Source organism: Callithrix jacchus, chromosome 4 (genome assembly GCF_049354715.1).
Source record: "Callithrix jacchus isolate 240 chromosome 4, calJac240_pri, whole genome shotgun sequence".
NCBI lineage: Eukaryota > Metazoa > Chordata > Mammalia > Primates > Cebidae > Callithrix > Callithrix jacchus.
In genome coordinates this window covers 107,738,945-107,757,263 of record NC_133505.1, presented here as the reverse complement: position 1 = coordinate 107,757,263, position 18,319 = coordinate 107,738,945, and the positions used below count along the sequence as shown (strand labels likewise).

Sequence of the window (18,319 nt, the reverse complement as noted above, 5' to 3'; positions counted from 1 at the left end):
GCTAAAAGACAAATCAAACATACTTATTTTTAAGGAATCTTAATGATGTATTTCTAATTTTTAATTATTTATAAATATATCCCATTTTTAAATAAGAAAACAAAATAACTCTACTAATTTCTATCTAGACGCATTTCACCCTTTCTTATGTAAACAAAAATGCTTTTGAAATTATTTTCACTTTTTTTAATCCTATAGCTCCCAGTTTCCTGTTCCCTGAAAGAGTTCTTATCTATCAATTTGCAGATGATCAATTTTATTGGCAATTGGGCAAATTTCTTCAGAGTTCTATATACTACATGCATGAGCAAAATGTGCTCCTGGCATACTTTGAGAGAAATTAAATTCAAATAAAATTCAATCTCAATGTAATTATGAAAGTATAGTGAAGTGTCCCCATATAAAATGTTATTATGTTCTAATTATAAGAGTACTGTTTATATTTTTGATAAACATCTTAAAGTAAAATTAATTATCACTCTATAGTAAGCAAAATCATATGCAGCTGCTTCACCAATATAGCTTCCAATAAAATTAAAATTAAAATTTCATTTTTATTGTTACTTTTTTTTTTTTTTTAGAGTCTTACTCTGTCACCCAGGCTGACATGCAATAGCATGATCTTGGTTCAGTGCAACCTCCGCCTCCCAGGTTAAAGTGATTCTCCTGACTTAGCTTCCCAAGTCGCTGGGATTACAGTCATGTACCACCAGTTATGGCTAATTTTTGTATTTTTGGTGGAGACAGGGTTTCACCATGTTGGCCAGGCTGGTCTCGAACTCCTGATCTCAAATGATCCACCTGCCTTGGCCTCCCGAAGTTCTGGGATTACATTTTGTCTGTCTATATATATATGAGATTCAATATGATCTAAATTGTTAGAGCATATTGTTTTTGAATACATGCATTCTTACTTTTTAAATAATGATTGAAATTCTAATACACATACACACACACACACACATATATATATTTACATATAAAATTGCATACTATCTCTATCCTTCATCCAACCTACCAAACCAGCTGATCTTTCACAGGAATAAAAAAAAAAATGCTTATTTTTCAAATACAGAGAAAAAGTATGCAATATAGGTATACTTTGTTTGGAGGTGGTGTTTGATTCTGTCTTTCCACCCCTTAGTTTAATTTAAAAATAACAACCACATACACACACAAAAAAAACCCTATAAGAATACAATAAGAACCTGGAATGGGCTTCAGAAAATCATCTATATTTAAAGCATAGCTCCAAAGGCTACTAATTTTTCTTACCAGTGCTGTCATCATATACGACCGTAACGGTTTTCCACTTGAAAAACTGCACCAGGTCTAAAATGGCACGGCTGAGTGAAGAGAAGTCTGGGTAGAGACTGACATAGAAGGAATCTTTGTTGTCTGACACCTGGTGCTTCCAGCGGGTCTGTATGTGGGGAACTCCCAGAGCATTGCAGATGGACTGCACTGCATTTGCTGATGAGCTGTGTGAAGGCCCGAAGATGGCAGCCACCCCAAGAGACAGCTGATCACAGGCTGAAGAGGAGATAAAGGTCTGTCAATAATGAGAGATGCCAGTGTGCCAACAGATACCACATTATCTTAAACCCAAAGGTATCAGCCTGAAGAAAGATTATTTTTAAATATATCTGCTTTTCACTAATTTAAAATTGTGTCTGACTGAACATTTTCCTTTTGTTACAAGGGAATTAATTCACTCAGATGCCTGCAGCTCAATGTTCAAATAATTCTATAAATAATGTCTGGGGAGGGAGAGATGGAAGGAGAGAGAAGATTAATATTTTTTTAATTTAATGGGACAGTGCTTGTTTTAGAAGACAAGTTTATGTGAGGGGGATGAGGGAATAACACATCTTCTGAAATTCATTGAACAGCTTTTACATTTTCCATTTCTTAATCAAAAGCCATGTGTTTCCCCCTTTATTGTGCAATTAGCTGTGGTCTCACACACAGCTATTTCCACATATCCAATGATACAGGTCAGGTTATGCAGGTACTCAGCCACATGAAACCTGCTATGGCTCTTGGAGGGTGATTTCATATGGATCAGTCTCATTGAGTAGGAAAACATCAAAATCATTAGACAAGTACTCAGTCATCTTTATATATTTAGCTTATGGATGCTGCAAGTGTTTCATATTATTCTAAACTATTTTGTAAAGTTTGTATTTACTCACAGAAAATTTTATTCACATCAATAATAACCACAGTAATTAAGAAAGGCATGAATAAACTAGAGGTATTCAGATTAAAATAGACTGCCGTGACTTGAACTTTCTGCAAGGCACGCTGACACAAAGAGGGAGCTTGGGCTTAGAAAGTGCATAATTAGTGGGAACAAGAAAATTATCATTAAATATTTGAAGACCTAACATGTGAAAGAAGCTTAAATTGGTTTCACTTGATGGGCAAAGAGGAATTTGAAAAAAAATAGAAGCTTCTCATGATTTTTTAACCAGTTTATCATTATTTTGAGACAGAGTCTCACTCTGTCGCCCAGGCTGGAGTACAGTGGCATGATCTTGGCTAACTACAACCTCTCCCTCCCGGGTTCAAGTAATTCTCCTGCCTCAGGCTCCCTAGTAGCTAGGACTATAGGCACCTGCCACCATGACTGACTAAGTTTTTGTATTTTTAGTAGAGACAGGGTTTCACCATGTTGGTCAGGAAGGTCTTGATTTCCTCACCTTGTGATCTGCCGTCTCGGTCTCCGAGAGTGCTACAATTACCGACATGAGCCACCATGCCTGGCCTATTATTACTATTTTTAATTCTAAAAATGGCCAGATGCCATGGCTCACACCTGTAATCCCAGCATTTTGGAAGGCCAATGCAGAAAGATTGCTTGAGAACAGGAATTTGAGACCTGCCTGGGCAACATAGTGACACCTCCTCTCTAATAAAACTAAAAAAAAAAAAACCACAGACACAAAAAATGAGCTGGGCATGGTGCCATGTGCCCATAGTCCTAGCTTCTTGGGAGGCTAAGGTGAGAGGGTCACTTGAGCCTGGGACATTGAGGTTGCATTGAGCCATGATGGTGCCACTGCTGTCTTGCCTGGGTGACAGACCAAACCTGTGTGTCAAAAAAAAAAACTAAAGTAAAATCTGTTCAAAAATGAAACAGTCTTCCTCAAAAGGCAATGGTTTGCCCATCACTGCAAATATTTAAAGGACAGAGAAGGATTGTTATTGAGCTTTAGGTATAAATTTGGTGTTCAGAAAATTTCTGTCATTTTCTCTCTGTTTTCTGCATAAAATATAATATTATAGGTGAATTAAGCATGGTAATATTTAATAATTAAGTAAATTATTGTCTTAAAAATTTGTTTAATCATTCTTAAAAATTCAATATAATCTAAATAAACTGTTTTTAAGTACATGGATTCTTACTTTTTAAATAATAATTGGAATTCTAAATTAGTATAAGTGCTGGATAGACTTTAGAATTTTTCACTCAACATGAGATTTTAATTCTTTTATATTGAAGATAAATGATCTTCTTTCACCAGATTTGTGACAAATCACAAACCAAAAAAGCTAAAAACAGTGTTTTAGGTTATTTAAAATGTCTCTAAGTGTGTTTCAAGCAATATTAGAGGTTTCAGTGATCAGAAAACTTACTTAAAAAAATATGTGATTCAAATAATAATTCAAGCTCTAATACATCAAAGTATTAATTGAGCAGAACATTATTATCTATTAAAATTATAACAGAAAAAATGGATAAAATGTCAAAATGTAACCCTTCATTTCTTAATTTTTTGTATTGGATAAATAATTAAAATGTTTTAATGTCTAACTTATTTATTTCATAATTAATCATTAACAATATTATCAATATATACATTTTTGATAAAGCTAAAAACCGATATTGGCTCTCTCTGTTATATTGTTTTTATGTATTGCTCTATCCCCCAAGCAATAATAACTCAACAAACAAGAGCTTCAGAAGATAAAATCCAAACCATGACATTCACAAAGAAAGATACTCATACAGTGATTTGAGCTTTTCCTAGCTACAATCCAAAGTGAACTGATGGATTTGATTCCCAGTAAGTTTTTATTGGTTAAAAAAGCTTGTAAATTCCTTATAATATTTTGGTCAAACTACATGACTTTCTCACTTTATAATTTTGCTAGGGCATTCTTAGAATAGTACTCTGTTGTGAGAACATTCGAACCTGTGTTTTTTCATGCTGGTCATTTGAAATCACCATTAAGAAATCTAGAAATATTTTATTTATACTGCATTTATATACCATATTCTTTGATCAAAATGCTTTCATTAGAGGCAGAGCTTCTTCTTACTAATGGAAACAATCATGAACTATGCCACTAATCAAATGTAATAGTCTTGAGTTAATGATTTATTTTGCAATTATGATGACAAATGTAATATTTCACAGTTACCTTTAACCTTTTTCTCAGTCTTCAAAACCTTATATCACCTAACATGTTTCTGAAATGTGGAAACCTATTTGTATTCATAAAGATATGAATGAATTCAAATGGCATGCAGAATATGGCTTTGATAAACACTAGTTAGCTGCTGTGGGGAAAGAAGGATACTTTCATCTTGAGAAATATTATGCCTTGTCAACTACCATTAATATTAATGAGCTTAGAAAAAAAATGCGCTAACCTGGAATTATAAATAATTGTATATATATTTCCATCAATATAAAGTAGCTAGAGTAAAACCATGTTAGCATTAAAGAAAGGTAAACATTGTTTAAAAATATAATGTTATATTAAACATTTTGTAAGCCTTCTCTTTTGAGAAAAATCTTTATTATAAAATTTAATCCCTGATATGTAAATGCTAACTATGCAAAAGGAAAGATCACCTACTATAAGATCATCTACATATGTAAGAAAAGATCAGCAACATAAGACTATAGAAACACCTCTCAAACACATTTACTACTGAATGCTGTTTGGTTAAAATAAATGCTGTAATAACAGTTTTCTCTATTGCCTTTCTTCATATATAAATGTTAAATTTTTATTCCACAAAATTATTTTTTTTAAACATTTTTTCTGTATTTTTGACATTTAACAGTTAAAACACAGAAATAAAGTCATAATGTATTCTAATTATTTCCTCATATAATCCAGTTTTTACACTGTCAGCTATTTATTTTCAGTTACAAAAAGAAATATTAATTGGTTAAAATACAAACATGGAAATATACATAAACTAATGGTTTCTTAAAATTTTCCAATTAAGTTTCAATATCACACCGGCATTTTGAAGTCACTTAGAACCACATATCTTTCAAGGTAGCCAATAAATTGAGACCACAGTAATTATATAGTGGGATTGACAGATAATACAAATAAAGATGTAAGAATGAATTGCAAAACTTGGTAAAATCCACTGATATATATTCTATTTTTGTGGGTTCTTGAAAATAGGAATGCTTCAATAATAAGAGAGAAGGAGCAATAGAAAAAAAGCCAATTTCACTATCACAGATGTAATTGTATTTCAAATTATAAGCCGATTTTTTGCAATAGGTAATTATACCACTTTATCTTCTCTGATTAAATTTATGTGCACTTTGAAAATAAATCTTTGCATGCAAATATTCCTAACAACTTACTAACTAGATGTTGAAAATAAGAAATATCTTAAGAATATCTAGAAATTTAAATTCCAGAAAAAAAAGATGTTAAAAATCTATCAATTACCTTTCTTGGATGCTTCAAAACTATCATAAAGATTTATCTTCTGGGTGTCATAAGTAAGGGTAGTATTGGGTAGTAACGTTCTGTTTCTGTTAATTGTGTTCACGGCAAATCTGAATGCAAGTTCCTCAGCTCCCATCGGGCCAGATTCCACATATTCAAAAATACCACCTGGCAAAAAGAAAGAGAATAATCACATAATTTTTACAAGATAAAGAAAATATCAGACGTTTTCTGTACTTTTATATATGTGCATGTGTATTTGTGTGTGTGTGTGAATGAGAGAGAGAGAGTGTGTGAGTGAGAGAGGGGGAGAGAGAGAGAGAGAAAGAGAGAGAGAGAGAGATTTAAGTATAGGGGGTTTGTGCTTGCTTTATGAACTTTGGGATATTCTCTTGTAGGCACAGCTACACTGGTAAAATTGCCTTAGTATTGCTGCCAAGATTTAACATGATACAAATATGATTTTGACTTTTTTTCTTTAGTTATTACTTATTTTTGGGCCTAGGTATATAGAGGTCTTGCCTTAAGTACTGAAAATTTTCCTCCAAAATTTGTAAACAGTTCCAGATTAATCAATCCTCTGCATTGATATAAAATTAAGCAGTGAAAATATTGTATTAATGTGGTCTCCATTCAGAAATCAAAATTCTCTTGCACATTTTTTTTTCCTTTTTTCCTTTTTGAGATAGAGCCACTCAGTTACCCAGGCTGGAGTGCAGAGGTGCTATCACAATCCACTGCAGCCTTGACCTCTTTGGGCTCAGGTGATCCTCTCACCTCAGACTCCCAAGTTGTCGAGACTACAGGCATCAACCACCATGCCCAGCTAATTTTTGTATTTTTCGTAGAGTTGGGGGGTTCACTATGTTGGCTAGCCTAGTCCCAAACTCCTGGGCTCAAGCGATCTGCCTGCCTTGGACTCTCAAACTATTAGGATTACAGGAGTGAGCCACCATGCCCGGTGCCCGGTGGCACAATTTTTACGGCACCTATTGTGTTAAAAGCCCAAATTATTTGCAAATTTCAGTGTCTTGCTTGGGAGAAGAGAGAGTATTTTGCTAATTGTTTTATTCTAAGTCCCTTTTAAAAAGACACTTGACACTTTTGAAGGATGCCTCTCCAAAACAAACCAACTCTTTTAATCGATGAATAAAACTGTAGTATATAATTTTGGCCATAAGTTGTAGGAGTATATTTTTTAAATATGTCCCTTCAATTTGTGACCTTCTACCAGCTCTGTCTCATTCCAGCTCCCTCACTCTTGTCACAGCCTTCCTTCTCTCTACGATCATTACTCTCTTATTAACTGGGAGTGACCTAACTGCGACCTTTGCTCCCAGAAGAATCATGGTTGCTTTGGAGAATGAAATAAAAGGTAGAGCACCTGATCCTTAAACCCCTCCAACCTCTGTCCTTAGGAAACTAGTACTTTAAAAATGTGGAACATTATTTTTCTTCCTTTCAAATTTCACACCATGTACTCCCAGCACAGTCATTCATAAATTAAACTTTCTTGAATAAGCCTGTTCCACATCTAGCAATTCATACCTCATCAAAGATATTTTGACACATGTATATCAGGTGGCTATACTATTAGCAAAGTACCTATTATAAATTAGTGAGAAGTCATAGTGTTGTAATAATCCCTCTAACTATGAGGAATTAGAACTCAGAAGAGACTAGAGAGGGTGAGACAAATTTATATTCAGGAAGAAGAGAAAAATGTTATTTGATGCTGTATCAGTTTGAAATATTTCTCTAATTCTGGATTTTAACCAATTTGATGGTATAGTTACTAAAACAATCAACTTGTCAAATAGCACTCAATATTTTTGAAATCTTTGGTGACTTATGAAGAATAATAATTAATTATTTGTCTAATGGGTATAAAGATCCAAGCTAGATTCCTTCTGTGTATGAGGAGAGGAACAGTAGTATTCTTCTTTACTCTTTATTCTTACATATACATTTATTTGGAGCTAAACTGGGTTTACATTCTGGCTTTGCCAATTGCTATCTGTATAATTTTGGGTAGTTGCCTAAAACCTCAGTCTGAGCTGCCTCATCTCTTAAAAAAGAATGATAAGGGAGGCTACTGCATAGAATTATAATAGAGAATAAATATTAGCAAGTACAAAACAGTTAGAAGAGTAGCTGTCACAGAGTAAGCACTCAACAAGTGTTTGAGGTCACAATGAACCTTCAAAGCCACCCAACATAGTATTATTTTACAGGAATTACCCCTGTGGTCAAAGATCACACAGCTATCAAGTGATAGAGCCACTGGTAGAATCTGCTCATGCCTGACTTCAAAGTGCTTGTCTATTCCACTACAAACTAGTAGTTTTCTGCAAAATTTTATTCAGGAAAAATATACAAAACTTCCTAAAATATGCAATAAGATGACTTAATAAGATGTAACTAAAATGTAAGATCTTATACGTGAAGCAGAAACATAACTGACTAATTGTAAGGTACTTGTAAAGTTAATTAGGAATAAAGAGGCAATTATAGAAATGCAAGCCATAAGTGGATTCATATTAGCAAATAAAATAAGAAAATTTTCTACTTTTTTCAGTTCATAATGGTAGTTTCTATGTGATAAAAATATGCAATAAAGATCATAGCTAGTAATTTTGGGTCAATATTTTACCAATTATAATATTGAATCAATATTTGATAACAGCAAATTTAAACTTTCTTATTCTTTATCAATCTTTAAAATAAATAATTCAAATTCCACTTTAAGTTTACATATTTGTTACCAGTTTAAATTTTTAAATAAATCTTTTTAATTCCTTAGGATAACTCATTTTCTATCTTAAATTAAAAAACAAATAATTAAATTTTATTAATCTAAAGCCAGAGTTTAAAATTTTATATATAATAAACAAAAACATTCAGATAATGCAACATTTTAAGACAAAATATAGCCACCCAACAATATTAACTCAAGAAATGAGAAGAATTCTGAACAGCTTATTGCCCTTAATATGTGCAAGAGGGCAAAAAAAAATCTAGTAAAGAATTGGTTTCCAAATAAAGTTGGATTGATGTCACAAACTATTGAGGAGAAAGAACCTTTTTGATTCTATTTAACAATTTGGAATGTTCTACTATCATCCAGCTTAGTAATTGTTCCAAGAAGAGAAAAGTATAATCATCGTACTATATAGTATAAAGGCAATTGATAATTATTTTTATTTAAAAATACTTTTTAGAAAACAATAAAATGTCACTTTATTAAGTTGAAAAATCACAAGTGAACAGTAAATGTTATATACAAAAGAAGAAAGTTCCCATTAAAGTCAGGAAAAAGATAAAATCTACAAAATCCACTCTTCTTTAATATTTTTTTATTTTGTAATATACAGAGAAGAGATACAAATGTGTTTTGCCAAATATGTTTGACTATGTCAATGAAAATACCAAAATCAAAGGAATGTATCACTAACAAGCCTCCACTAAAACAAACACAAAATTAAGTTCTATAGGCAGATTATTGATTGCAGAAGAAGCCACTACAATGCTTAAACATGTGAAGTATAAGAGAAAATACAAATGCATGGGTGAATATCAATAAATCTGGACTATAAAAAGAAAGAACAGGAATGACTGATGAAGTTTATATTTAGAATTAAAGTGCTTGGTAAGTATAATTTAAAAAAGCAAAAAAATGCATAAATAGAATTAAAAGATTAAAATGTTTTAGCAGTATTTGAAAAAAGGTAACATAATTGTTTGAACTAGTAATTCAAGAATGCATTTCGAATTCTAGGACAAAGACTAAACCAATAGTGAAATAGTATATGATAAAAAATTAATAGAGAAAAACAGATAAGTAGAATAAAACACAAAATCCATAAACAGTTTTCCATCTATATAGACACTAATATTAAAGTGAAAATGCTACATTCTAATAAAAAAGGACTGTATTCTCAATAAATGTTTCTGGATCAAGTAGATAATTATATAAAAATTATTTTAATCATACATTGAAATGTGACATTAAAACAATAAAGTTGTTCAAAAAAAATTTAGGTAAGAATATATTTTTTAAAAGAAAACAAAAAGTGATACTCATAAAGGTAAAAATGTGACATACTAGACTTCCTTAAAATTAAGAACTTCCTAATCAAAGACAAACACACACTCAACACAGACACACACATGTATATTTGTGTCATAAACAAATGAAAAGAAAAAATGCACATACATATATACACACACACATATATATGTATATATTTCATTTTCCTTAATGATACATCCTATAGGTAGAATTAGTGGATTCATACATATATATACACACATTTAGTAGATAGATTCACATATGTGTGTATGTGTGTGTTTGAGAGAGAGAGAGAGAGAGAGAGAGAGAGAGAGAGAGAGAGAGAGACTCATCTCTTAAAAGTCTACAGTAAAAGAAAATGGCAGTCAAACCAATAGAAAAAATAGGTAGAAATCTGTTTCCCCAAAACATAAATTGAAACAGACAATGTAAATATGAAAAGTGATCAATTTCATGGCATTCTGGAAAATGAAAAGCTACAATTTGAAACAATTTTATATATACCAGCATGGCTAAAATGAAAAAGACAAATTGGCTCAATCCACAGTGAAAATTGAGTGTCTGAATCTTCTACCACTGAAAATACATAAATTTTGTGACACAGAAACTTCACTCTGGAATATCTGATAAATGGATACTGTACATCATCAAAACACACATGCAAGAATATTCATAACAACAAAGAAGACCTGCATCAATAAAGAACTATATGCAACAACATGAGATGAATCTCACAAACAAATGATTGAAAGAAGCCAAACACAAAAGAATATTGCTATATAATTTCATTTTTCAAAAAGATCAAAAAATGATTATGGTGGGAATAGTGGTAAGAAGAGAGCATCATGTGCTTTTGGGATCCTAGTGATGGTCTGTTATTTAAACTGAGTGCTTGGATACATATTACTAGAACTTCACTCACATCGTGTGCATTTTACATAGATCATTCTTTAATCAAATTTTACTTTAAAAAACAATTGTATAAAAGTGCTAAGGAATTTCTAAGTTTAATAACAAAAGCAGTAAAAATAAAGATACCATTACTAAATGTAGCTTCAATATTTGAAAAACATCTTTGCATCAAACATAAAATAACTAAAGAATATGAAAATATATGAAAGTATGTTATCATAATATATTTTAAAATAAAATAATTCATATATTCAATAAATAAAAGAACTGCTACTAAGAACACAACTCTAGTAGAAAATTGGCAAAAAGACATAAGTAGAAAATATTCATAAATAATAAATGCAAATAATCACTGAATGTAAGAAAATGGTGAAAAACAGGAAAAGAGAAATGTTAATTAAAACAATGAGATAGAATCTTTATGAATCAAATGAAATGTACTGAGGAGTAAGAAAAAGCACAGTTGAATAGAAAAATAAATTGACACAAACTTTATAGAAATCTGTTTTCAAATTAATCAAGGTTTAAAAATACCACACACTTAAATATACTAATTCTATTTACAGGATACAACTTTAAGGAAAATGTCACTGATTTAGTTGGAAGGTTGTTCACTTCTTTATTTATAGGAACATGATGATTTAAAATTTTCTAAGTATACAATGGTAAAAGACTTTTTACAGAAACTATAGTTTATATAATACTACATATTTAGCCATTTAAAATTATTCTATAGAAGATATTTGATGACAAAATGCTTTACATGTAGTTATAATATGTCCTTATGCATAACAAATACCAACTTTGGTTCATTTTAGATGATAGGCATTTAGTTTTGATTTTCTGATTTTTGCTTATTTGCATATTTTAAATAGCTAATAATGGACATATGTTAATCTTGTTATTTAAAAAAATGAATAAACTATTCTTCAAAATGAAGCTAGAATATTAGAAAATAGCAGAAAACAGGACAATTAAATAAAAAGATAAAATCTCAGAGTGTTTGTGCCTTTGTTTCTTTTATAATGAGAGAGACAACACATTTATATGCAGAGGGAAAGAACCAATAGGAAGAGAAAGCTAAAAGATAGAAAAGAGAAGGGATTAGTAATGGAGCCAGGTGTCTCAGGAGCAAGAGAGGATCAAATCCAAAGCATGGCAAGTAGGGGAAGAGGACCTTACTCACTCCAGCAAGGAGCAATTATCTGTAATCTGTAGATGTGGAGATGGGCAGGAAATCAAGGGCATAGATATCTTATATATTTTCTTTGTGAAGTGAAATATAAGGCTGTATATATTTGATTCTCTGAGGAAGAAATCAGCTGGTTTTTATAATTTTAAAAGAATGCCTTTGATTTTAAAATTGCTATTATAAAATTAAACAGCAAAGCCTTTTTTCCTACCTGTTCATGAACCTGCAAAAAGATAATTGTTCACTTGATTTTAAACAAGAGGTTTTTCCTTCCTATGACTTGCAAAAACAATATCCATTTTGCACTGGCGATCTTGTAAAAAACTGCTTGATTCTGGTATTATTCTTTTTATTATGAAGTGTCAGGATTGTATGCAGCATTTCATAAGCATGTGATCCATGAAGAGAGAATTGCTCTCCTAAGAGTTCATAAATCATGTTTGATGGGTAAAATACATCTCAGAATACTAAAGAACATATAAGGCCTATATGATCTTAAAGAAAGAAGCATGTTAGTAATATATAACTATGTGCTTTCCCTAGACTTACACTCAAGTTCACTCAGTTTCACATTTTCAAGAATCTAGAGACTCCAATGTAGTTATCATCGAATTCCTTATTCCCCATACAACACAAGCAAAATGTACTGCTTTCTTATACTTAACTTTAACTGTTCAGATTCAAAAAATTATCTAAGATAGTTATTTTCACAGCTTTATCATTGTTTTGTTTGTTAATTCAGGAAGGGCCATCATATCTCAAATAACCTCTATATCAAACCATAAAATGCCCATAATTCTTTTTCCAAGCTTATATTAAAAGTTAACTGTTCTCTTCACTATAAAAGGAAGAAAAAAGGAGAGTAAAATACCTTTATTTTCCATGGGTATAATTGCTCTCTGTTTTGTAGATAGGAAACCAAATGTCAAGGGATCCCTGTTTACATAGAACACTCAGTGCTAAAACTTTTCCTGTCACAGTCTCTGACTCACAAAAGAATATCACTACTCAAGACTTGAAATAAAAGATTTATTAGTCAATTGCTAAAGCCTAGTCAATGCTTTTCTCTTTTAAATCAATTTTAACTACTACTGAGGAGTGCATGACTCATAAACCTATGATGGATGTACCAACCAATGTCACATTAACCTCTGAGACTTTTCTAATAGGTCTTACCTTAAAGTGGGTACAATCTGTGTTTCATAGACTTTAATTAAAAATAAGATGTTCTAAATGACACATCATCTGTTATCTTCCCAAAAGATATGTTGATTTTCTCAATCAATTGTTATATGAATCTTATTTTCTATCTAAACAATTGTAAAAGGTGGCCTCTCCATTTTAATTTTGTACAAATCATTATCCAAAGGATTAAATTATCAAGCTTCTTTAATTTTTATATAATGCCAAAGGACAATATTAAATTGGCCTTTGGATATTAAATGACATTAGGGAATTATTTTTTCTCAGGCAAAATAATGATATAGCAGTTATATAAGAAAATATACTGATGCTTAGGAGATAAATCTGCAGTTAAAGAAGTATCATAAACACAAAACTGGAAAAATATTACCAATTGTTTAATCAAAGTGCTGAATATATGAGTGCTTATTATACTACTGTTTGAACATTTTTGTACATTTAAAAATTCAAAATAAAAATTTTGGGGGAAAAAAAACGGACAAGAAGAAATAAAGCCCCAATAGACATTTTGTTCTTAATGCATATTTTAAACAGTTCTCTCAAAACGATCATTAAATTAACCTCCAAATATTTACATGTACTATGAACTAAAATTGCACTATTATCATGAGTATAAAAGATGGAGAAGTCTAAGAAACACAATCAAGAAATCATCTTGTCTACCCATCATTCAGATACTTAGATTGCCTTTATTACTATATTTTGGCCTCCAAGAATGACAAACTTATCATCTGAAGCAGTTCCTCAACTCTCTGGAGAGCTGCAGCACAAAGTTGCCCCATATATTAATCCATTATCTGTTTTCCTAAAGGTTTTAATCATTTCTTCTTGTTGGGATACATTTAAGACCAACTTTCACATGATCATCTTCCAGAATTTGAAAACAGATTTCATCTTCCTACTACTTTTTTTTTTAATCTAACACTGTCATATTGTTTGACTGTTTGCAATATGACTATTCTGATCCTTTCATTTTTCTAGCATTTTTTTTTCCTGATCACAGTTCAGTGTACCCACAGCTCAGTGTTATACTCAAGTGTATCCAAGCAAATCAAATTATGATAGAGTGGCCAGCTCCATAAGCTAATATAGATAAAATGAATAGTGGGATTTTTAACAGTACAGTATCATACTGTTCATTCATCTTAAGCTTACTGTTTAAAAAGTTTATGTTTGTGATGTGCTATTTTTCTTTTATTTTTTTTTACAAGTATCACTAATTAATATCATCTACTGTCAACATGGTGAAACCCCGTCTCTACTAAAAATACAAAAAATTAGCTGGGCATGGTGGCGTTTGCCTGTAATCCCAGCTACTCCGGAGGCTGAAGCAGGAGAATTGCCTGAACCCAGGAGGTGGAGGTTGCGGTGAGCCAAGATCGCGCCATTGCACTCCAGCCTGGGTTACAACAGCGAAACTCCACCTCAAAAAAAAAAAAAATATATATATATATATATAATTTTTTTATATATCTACTATATATATAATATATATATAAATATCTACTATATATATAATATCTATATATAATCTACTATATATATAATATATATGATATATATTATATATATATATATCATCTACTTACTGTTGGTCTAATTTTCTAACTAAAATCACTTGGTTCATAATTCTCTCATCAACTATTATTAACTTATTCAACATCTAACGTATCTAGGCAATTTACTAATATTTCAAAGCTATGTGAAATGTGTTTCTTTACCTTCTGTTTTTCATAATTTGTCTTCTACCTTCCTTTCCAACCTCTTTTCTTACCACTCCTACTTCCTGAGTCCTACAGCCATATTAAATCAGTTATGTTTCTCTGAATGAACCAAAATAAAATGCCTCCATTGCTTTCCAAATGAGGGTCATCTGCCCAGGAGCCCAGCCCCTTATTACTGACCTACCTACGCGCGTGCGTGCACACACACACACACAGACACACACACACACACACACATATGCAGTGAGCCAAGACTGCACCACTGTGCTCCAGCCTGATGACAGAGCAAGACCCCATCTAAAAAATAAATAAATAAAAATAAAAACAAAAAACATATACATGTCACCCATGGAAACACCGTGGAATAATAAATAAGTAGGTCAGAGCTTCCCAAAAGATGATTATGTAAAAAGTACATAGCATGATGTATTAATTTTCCAGGGGAGGAGCAGTGACTGGTCTCCACGCTGAGAAATACCTCCCACTCTTCCCACTTGCTTTTGATTCATTTGAGCCATGAACCAACAGGTATTTCTAATTTAATATAAAGCCTAGCTCCAGTATTTTCATCCTTATTTCTAATGACAATAACCTTCTTCATTGTTGCTAAGTTATCTCATCAAAGCATACAAATTAGCACTTTGTCAATACTTCAGGTAAAATAAAAACTATACAAATAGGTAACCAATGAAAATTTTGTCTGCAGAATGTCCTGGAATTTTTGAAGTTTTAGCACTCTTTGCACTTCAACTATAGAAGATGTTAACAGTCCACTTGCATACATCTTCCTACATCTATCATATTCAATTCAATTCAGACTTGTCCTGGGCATTTGAAAAAAGGAAGTTGTGAAGTTGCTGATTCAGTCCAGAATGAAGAATATGAGTTAGAAGTAAGCATATACACTGAAATCAAGTTACAGGAAGTAGTGTAAGTGCCCTATTAGACAAAGATTGGTTGTTTTCTGGCATGTAAATGTGCTTTCCTATTTTAAAAATAAATACGCTTTTAACTTTACAAAGCTCCTACTGTTTCCAACATATTTTTCAGTAGTGGATGGAAAAGAGGTGTTGATTTTTCTTTCTATAAATGGACCATTAAAATCCAAGGGAAGACCTCAAAATACACATGCAAATAATATTAATTTTAAAGTAGGGGCACTACACACTAAGAAGAAAATTGGGAAATGGCTACTTAAGTGTTAGCAATTTACGACCTAGAAGGAATGCATACTGATTGGGAAGGGAGAAGCTTGAATAGTATCAAGATATAAATAGAACTGATCAAACTGAAATAACAGGAAAGGCAGTCACATAATCATCATATAAGAATTATAAATAATGCCAACAATTTGAAGATAAAAAGCATGCGTTTTAATCATACTATTTTTTTAAAAAAAAAGTCAACCAAATGAAAATAAAAGGCAACAAGTGGCTGGTTGAGCAAGCCTCTTCACTCCCCAGACCTACATTATGTCTTCTGAAAAATGAAGGGAGCAGGTGAAATGATCTGAATATCAGAGATTTATAACACTTTAATGATTCTAAAACAGCTTAAGAACTGCACAGTAAATTGTGGAGGAATACTGATTGTAAATTTCAGATGATCTGGTTAAATGACAATCTCTTTCAAATATGGGAAACAACACACCTTTTGCAAAAAATACATTGATTTGAGAAAATATATGCCAAAATATTATGAAATTAAATCAATAAAAATGTAGATGCAAATATGTTTTGAGTTTAGAAAAAGGATTTAGAAATCGCAAGGTTAAAATTAAAGTATTAAACATTCTAGAGTTTTAATCCAGAAATAGTAATTTAAAAGATGGCTAGCAAGTTAATATTTTATAAAATTGCAAATTAACTTAATAGTAATCGTATAATTCATAAAGCAATCTACATATGTATTTGATATTACTTACAAAATAATCTATATTATTTATATGACTGTAACTTTAAGATAGGTCCTTCATTTCTTCTTACCTATTTACTTTGTAGTTTCTTTAATATTTTAATTCTCTTAGGTAGAATATTTACTATTATATGTAAACATATATTTTTATATGTTTATTATTTCATTTGGTTTTAAATGAAAGAGCAAAGAAGAGCAAAACAACTGTTTACTTCTACAATTTTTGACAAGTTTCTTAAAATTCTTAAAATTATTTTTGTTTCCCCCTTTTTAAACCTATAATATTAATCAGAACTAAAATATCTCAAAATTGTTTAACATTTATATTACATTAATAATATCTCACCATCTCCTTCAAGAAGCCTAGTTCTCCACAAATATCCATCTATTCCTCTGATACATATCAAGCTCCCTCTTAGGACATCTTTTCTGTTCTTTTTTTCTAGTACTTCTGGCAGCACCAAAGATATAGCCTTCTATTACCATACGTGATTCCTCTGAAAACTCCTTGATGGCTTACTCTTTTGTGACTTACTGGACTTAACTTGGTGCCTCCCATGTAGTGCGTGTTTTTAATAAATGTTTGGAGAATGTCACTAATATGGAGAAGGAATATAAGAGTGTTGCATGTATTAAAACAAAATGAAAGAAGTTTTAAAGCCATATTTTTATAGCAACATAATACAAAAATGTTGTAGAAATTGATCAAATGCCCATTATTTTTCTTTTACAGGCAACTAAGAGAATCATGTGGATCACATTGTGTTCCTTCCAGAAATCCAGTAAGCCTCAGTATTTGCTGAAGCCTTTTGTCAATTACAAAATGACATATTTTTATAATTAGAATGGTCTGTGGAATAGAGGATTACATATCTAATGCTAATTAGAATTTATTTAAAAACTTGTTACTCTTCAGAACTAGTTTCAGCATATAATAATATTTATCTTTTCCTGTGAAATTGAAAAACAGAAAGAACCCAAAGCAGATGTGGGAAAAAAATGTAAAAAACTGTCCAAGGAAAACGTAAATGTGTAAGTAAAGAATTAAAGTTTAGTAACTCTTTTCTGAATATCTAACTTAAAAACTGATTGTGGAAATTTGAATTGTAGATAATGTGGCTAATCCAGTAGAAAACTAAGGCAGGAGAAATGTACATATATATATGAGTATGCATGCAAACTGATGCATACCCACAAGGACTCATACAAAAGCAAGTCTGAAGAAAGCTTTAAAAACCTAGTTAATCCAAAGTGAAAGCAGTCAAGAAAAAAAATACAGCTGTCAGACACTGTTAAACAAAGCAGTAGGTTACTGACCAAAATGTTTACACTAACTTTGTGTAGACATAGCTTAAGCAAATGTCTCAAGATCAAATGAAATAACCCAACTGTAGACTAGAAGGTTTTGTGTGTTCAGGGTGGAGAGTGAGTCTCACACACACACACACACACACCTGAGAGATTTCCATTAAAAATGATAATATTCCTAAACATTCCCTGAGAAGTGAACTGTGTAACTGTAATCAAGCAACGGTTTTTTTCCTTTTTTAATAAGATACATCTTTAAAAAATTTTTTTTAAATTTTT

The 18,319-nt window shown here is 31.4% G+C and overlaps 1 protein-coding gene and 1 long non-coding RNA gene across 9 annotated transcripts in view; one reads left to right on the top strand and one right to left on the bottom strand.

The window, feature by feature from the left end:
* GRIK2 (glutamate ionotropic receptor kainate type subunit 2) overlaps nt 1-18,319 on the bottom strand; it is a 724,338-nt gene that overhangs the window by 488,552 nt on the left and 217,467 nt on the right. For all 8 annotated transcript variants that reach the window (XR_013534449.1, XM_035296392.3, XM_054254300.2 and 5 more), the window contains 2 exons: nt 5,716-5,883; nt 1,276-1,533 (listed from right to left, as the gene is read on the bottom strand). Coding sequence is in view for 7 of the 8 variants with exons in the window: in XM_035296392.3 (XP_035152283.1) it covers nt 1,276-1,533; nt 5,716-5,883 (426 nt within the window). In the remaining variant the exon portion in view is untranslated. The remainder of the gene's footprint in view (nt 1-1,275; nt 1,534-5,715; nt 5,884-18,319) is intronic.
* On the top strand, nt 1,476-17,769 carry LOC128931802 (uncharacterized). The gene is made up of 3 exons (XR_008480772.2): nt 1,476-1,550; nt 17,466-17,514; nt 17,703-17,769. It is a non-coding gene; the product is annotated as an uncharacterized LOC128931802 (long non-coding RNA).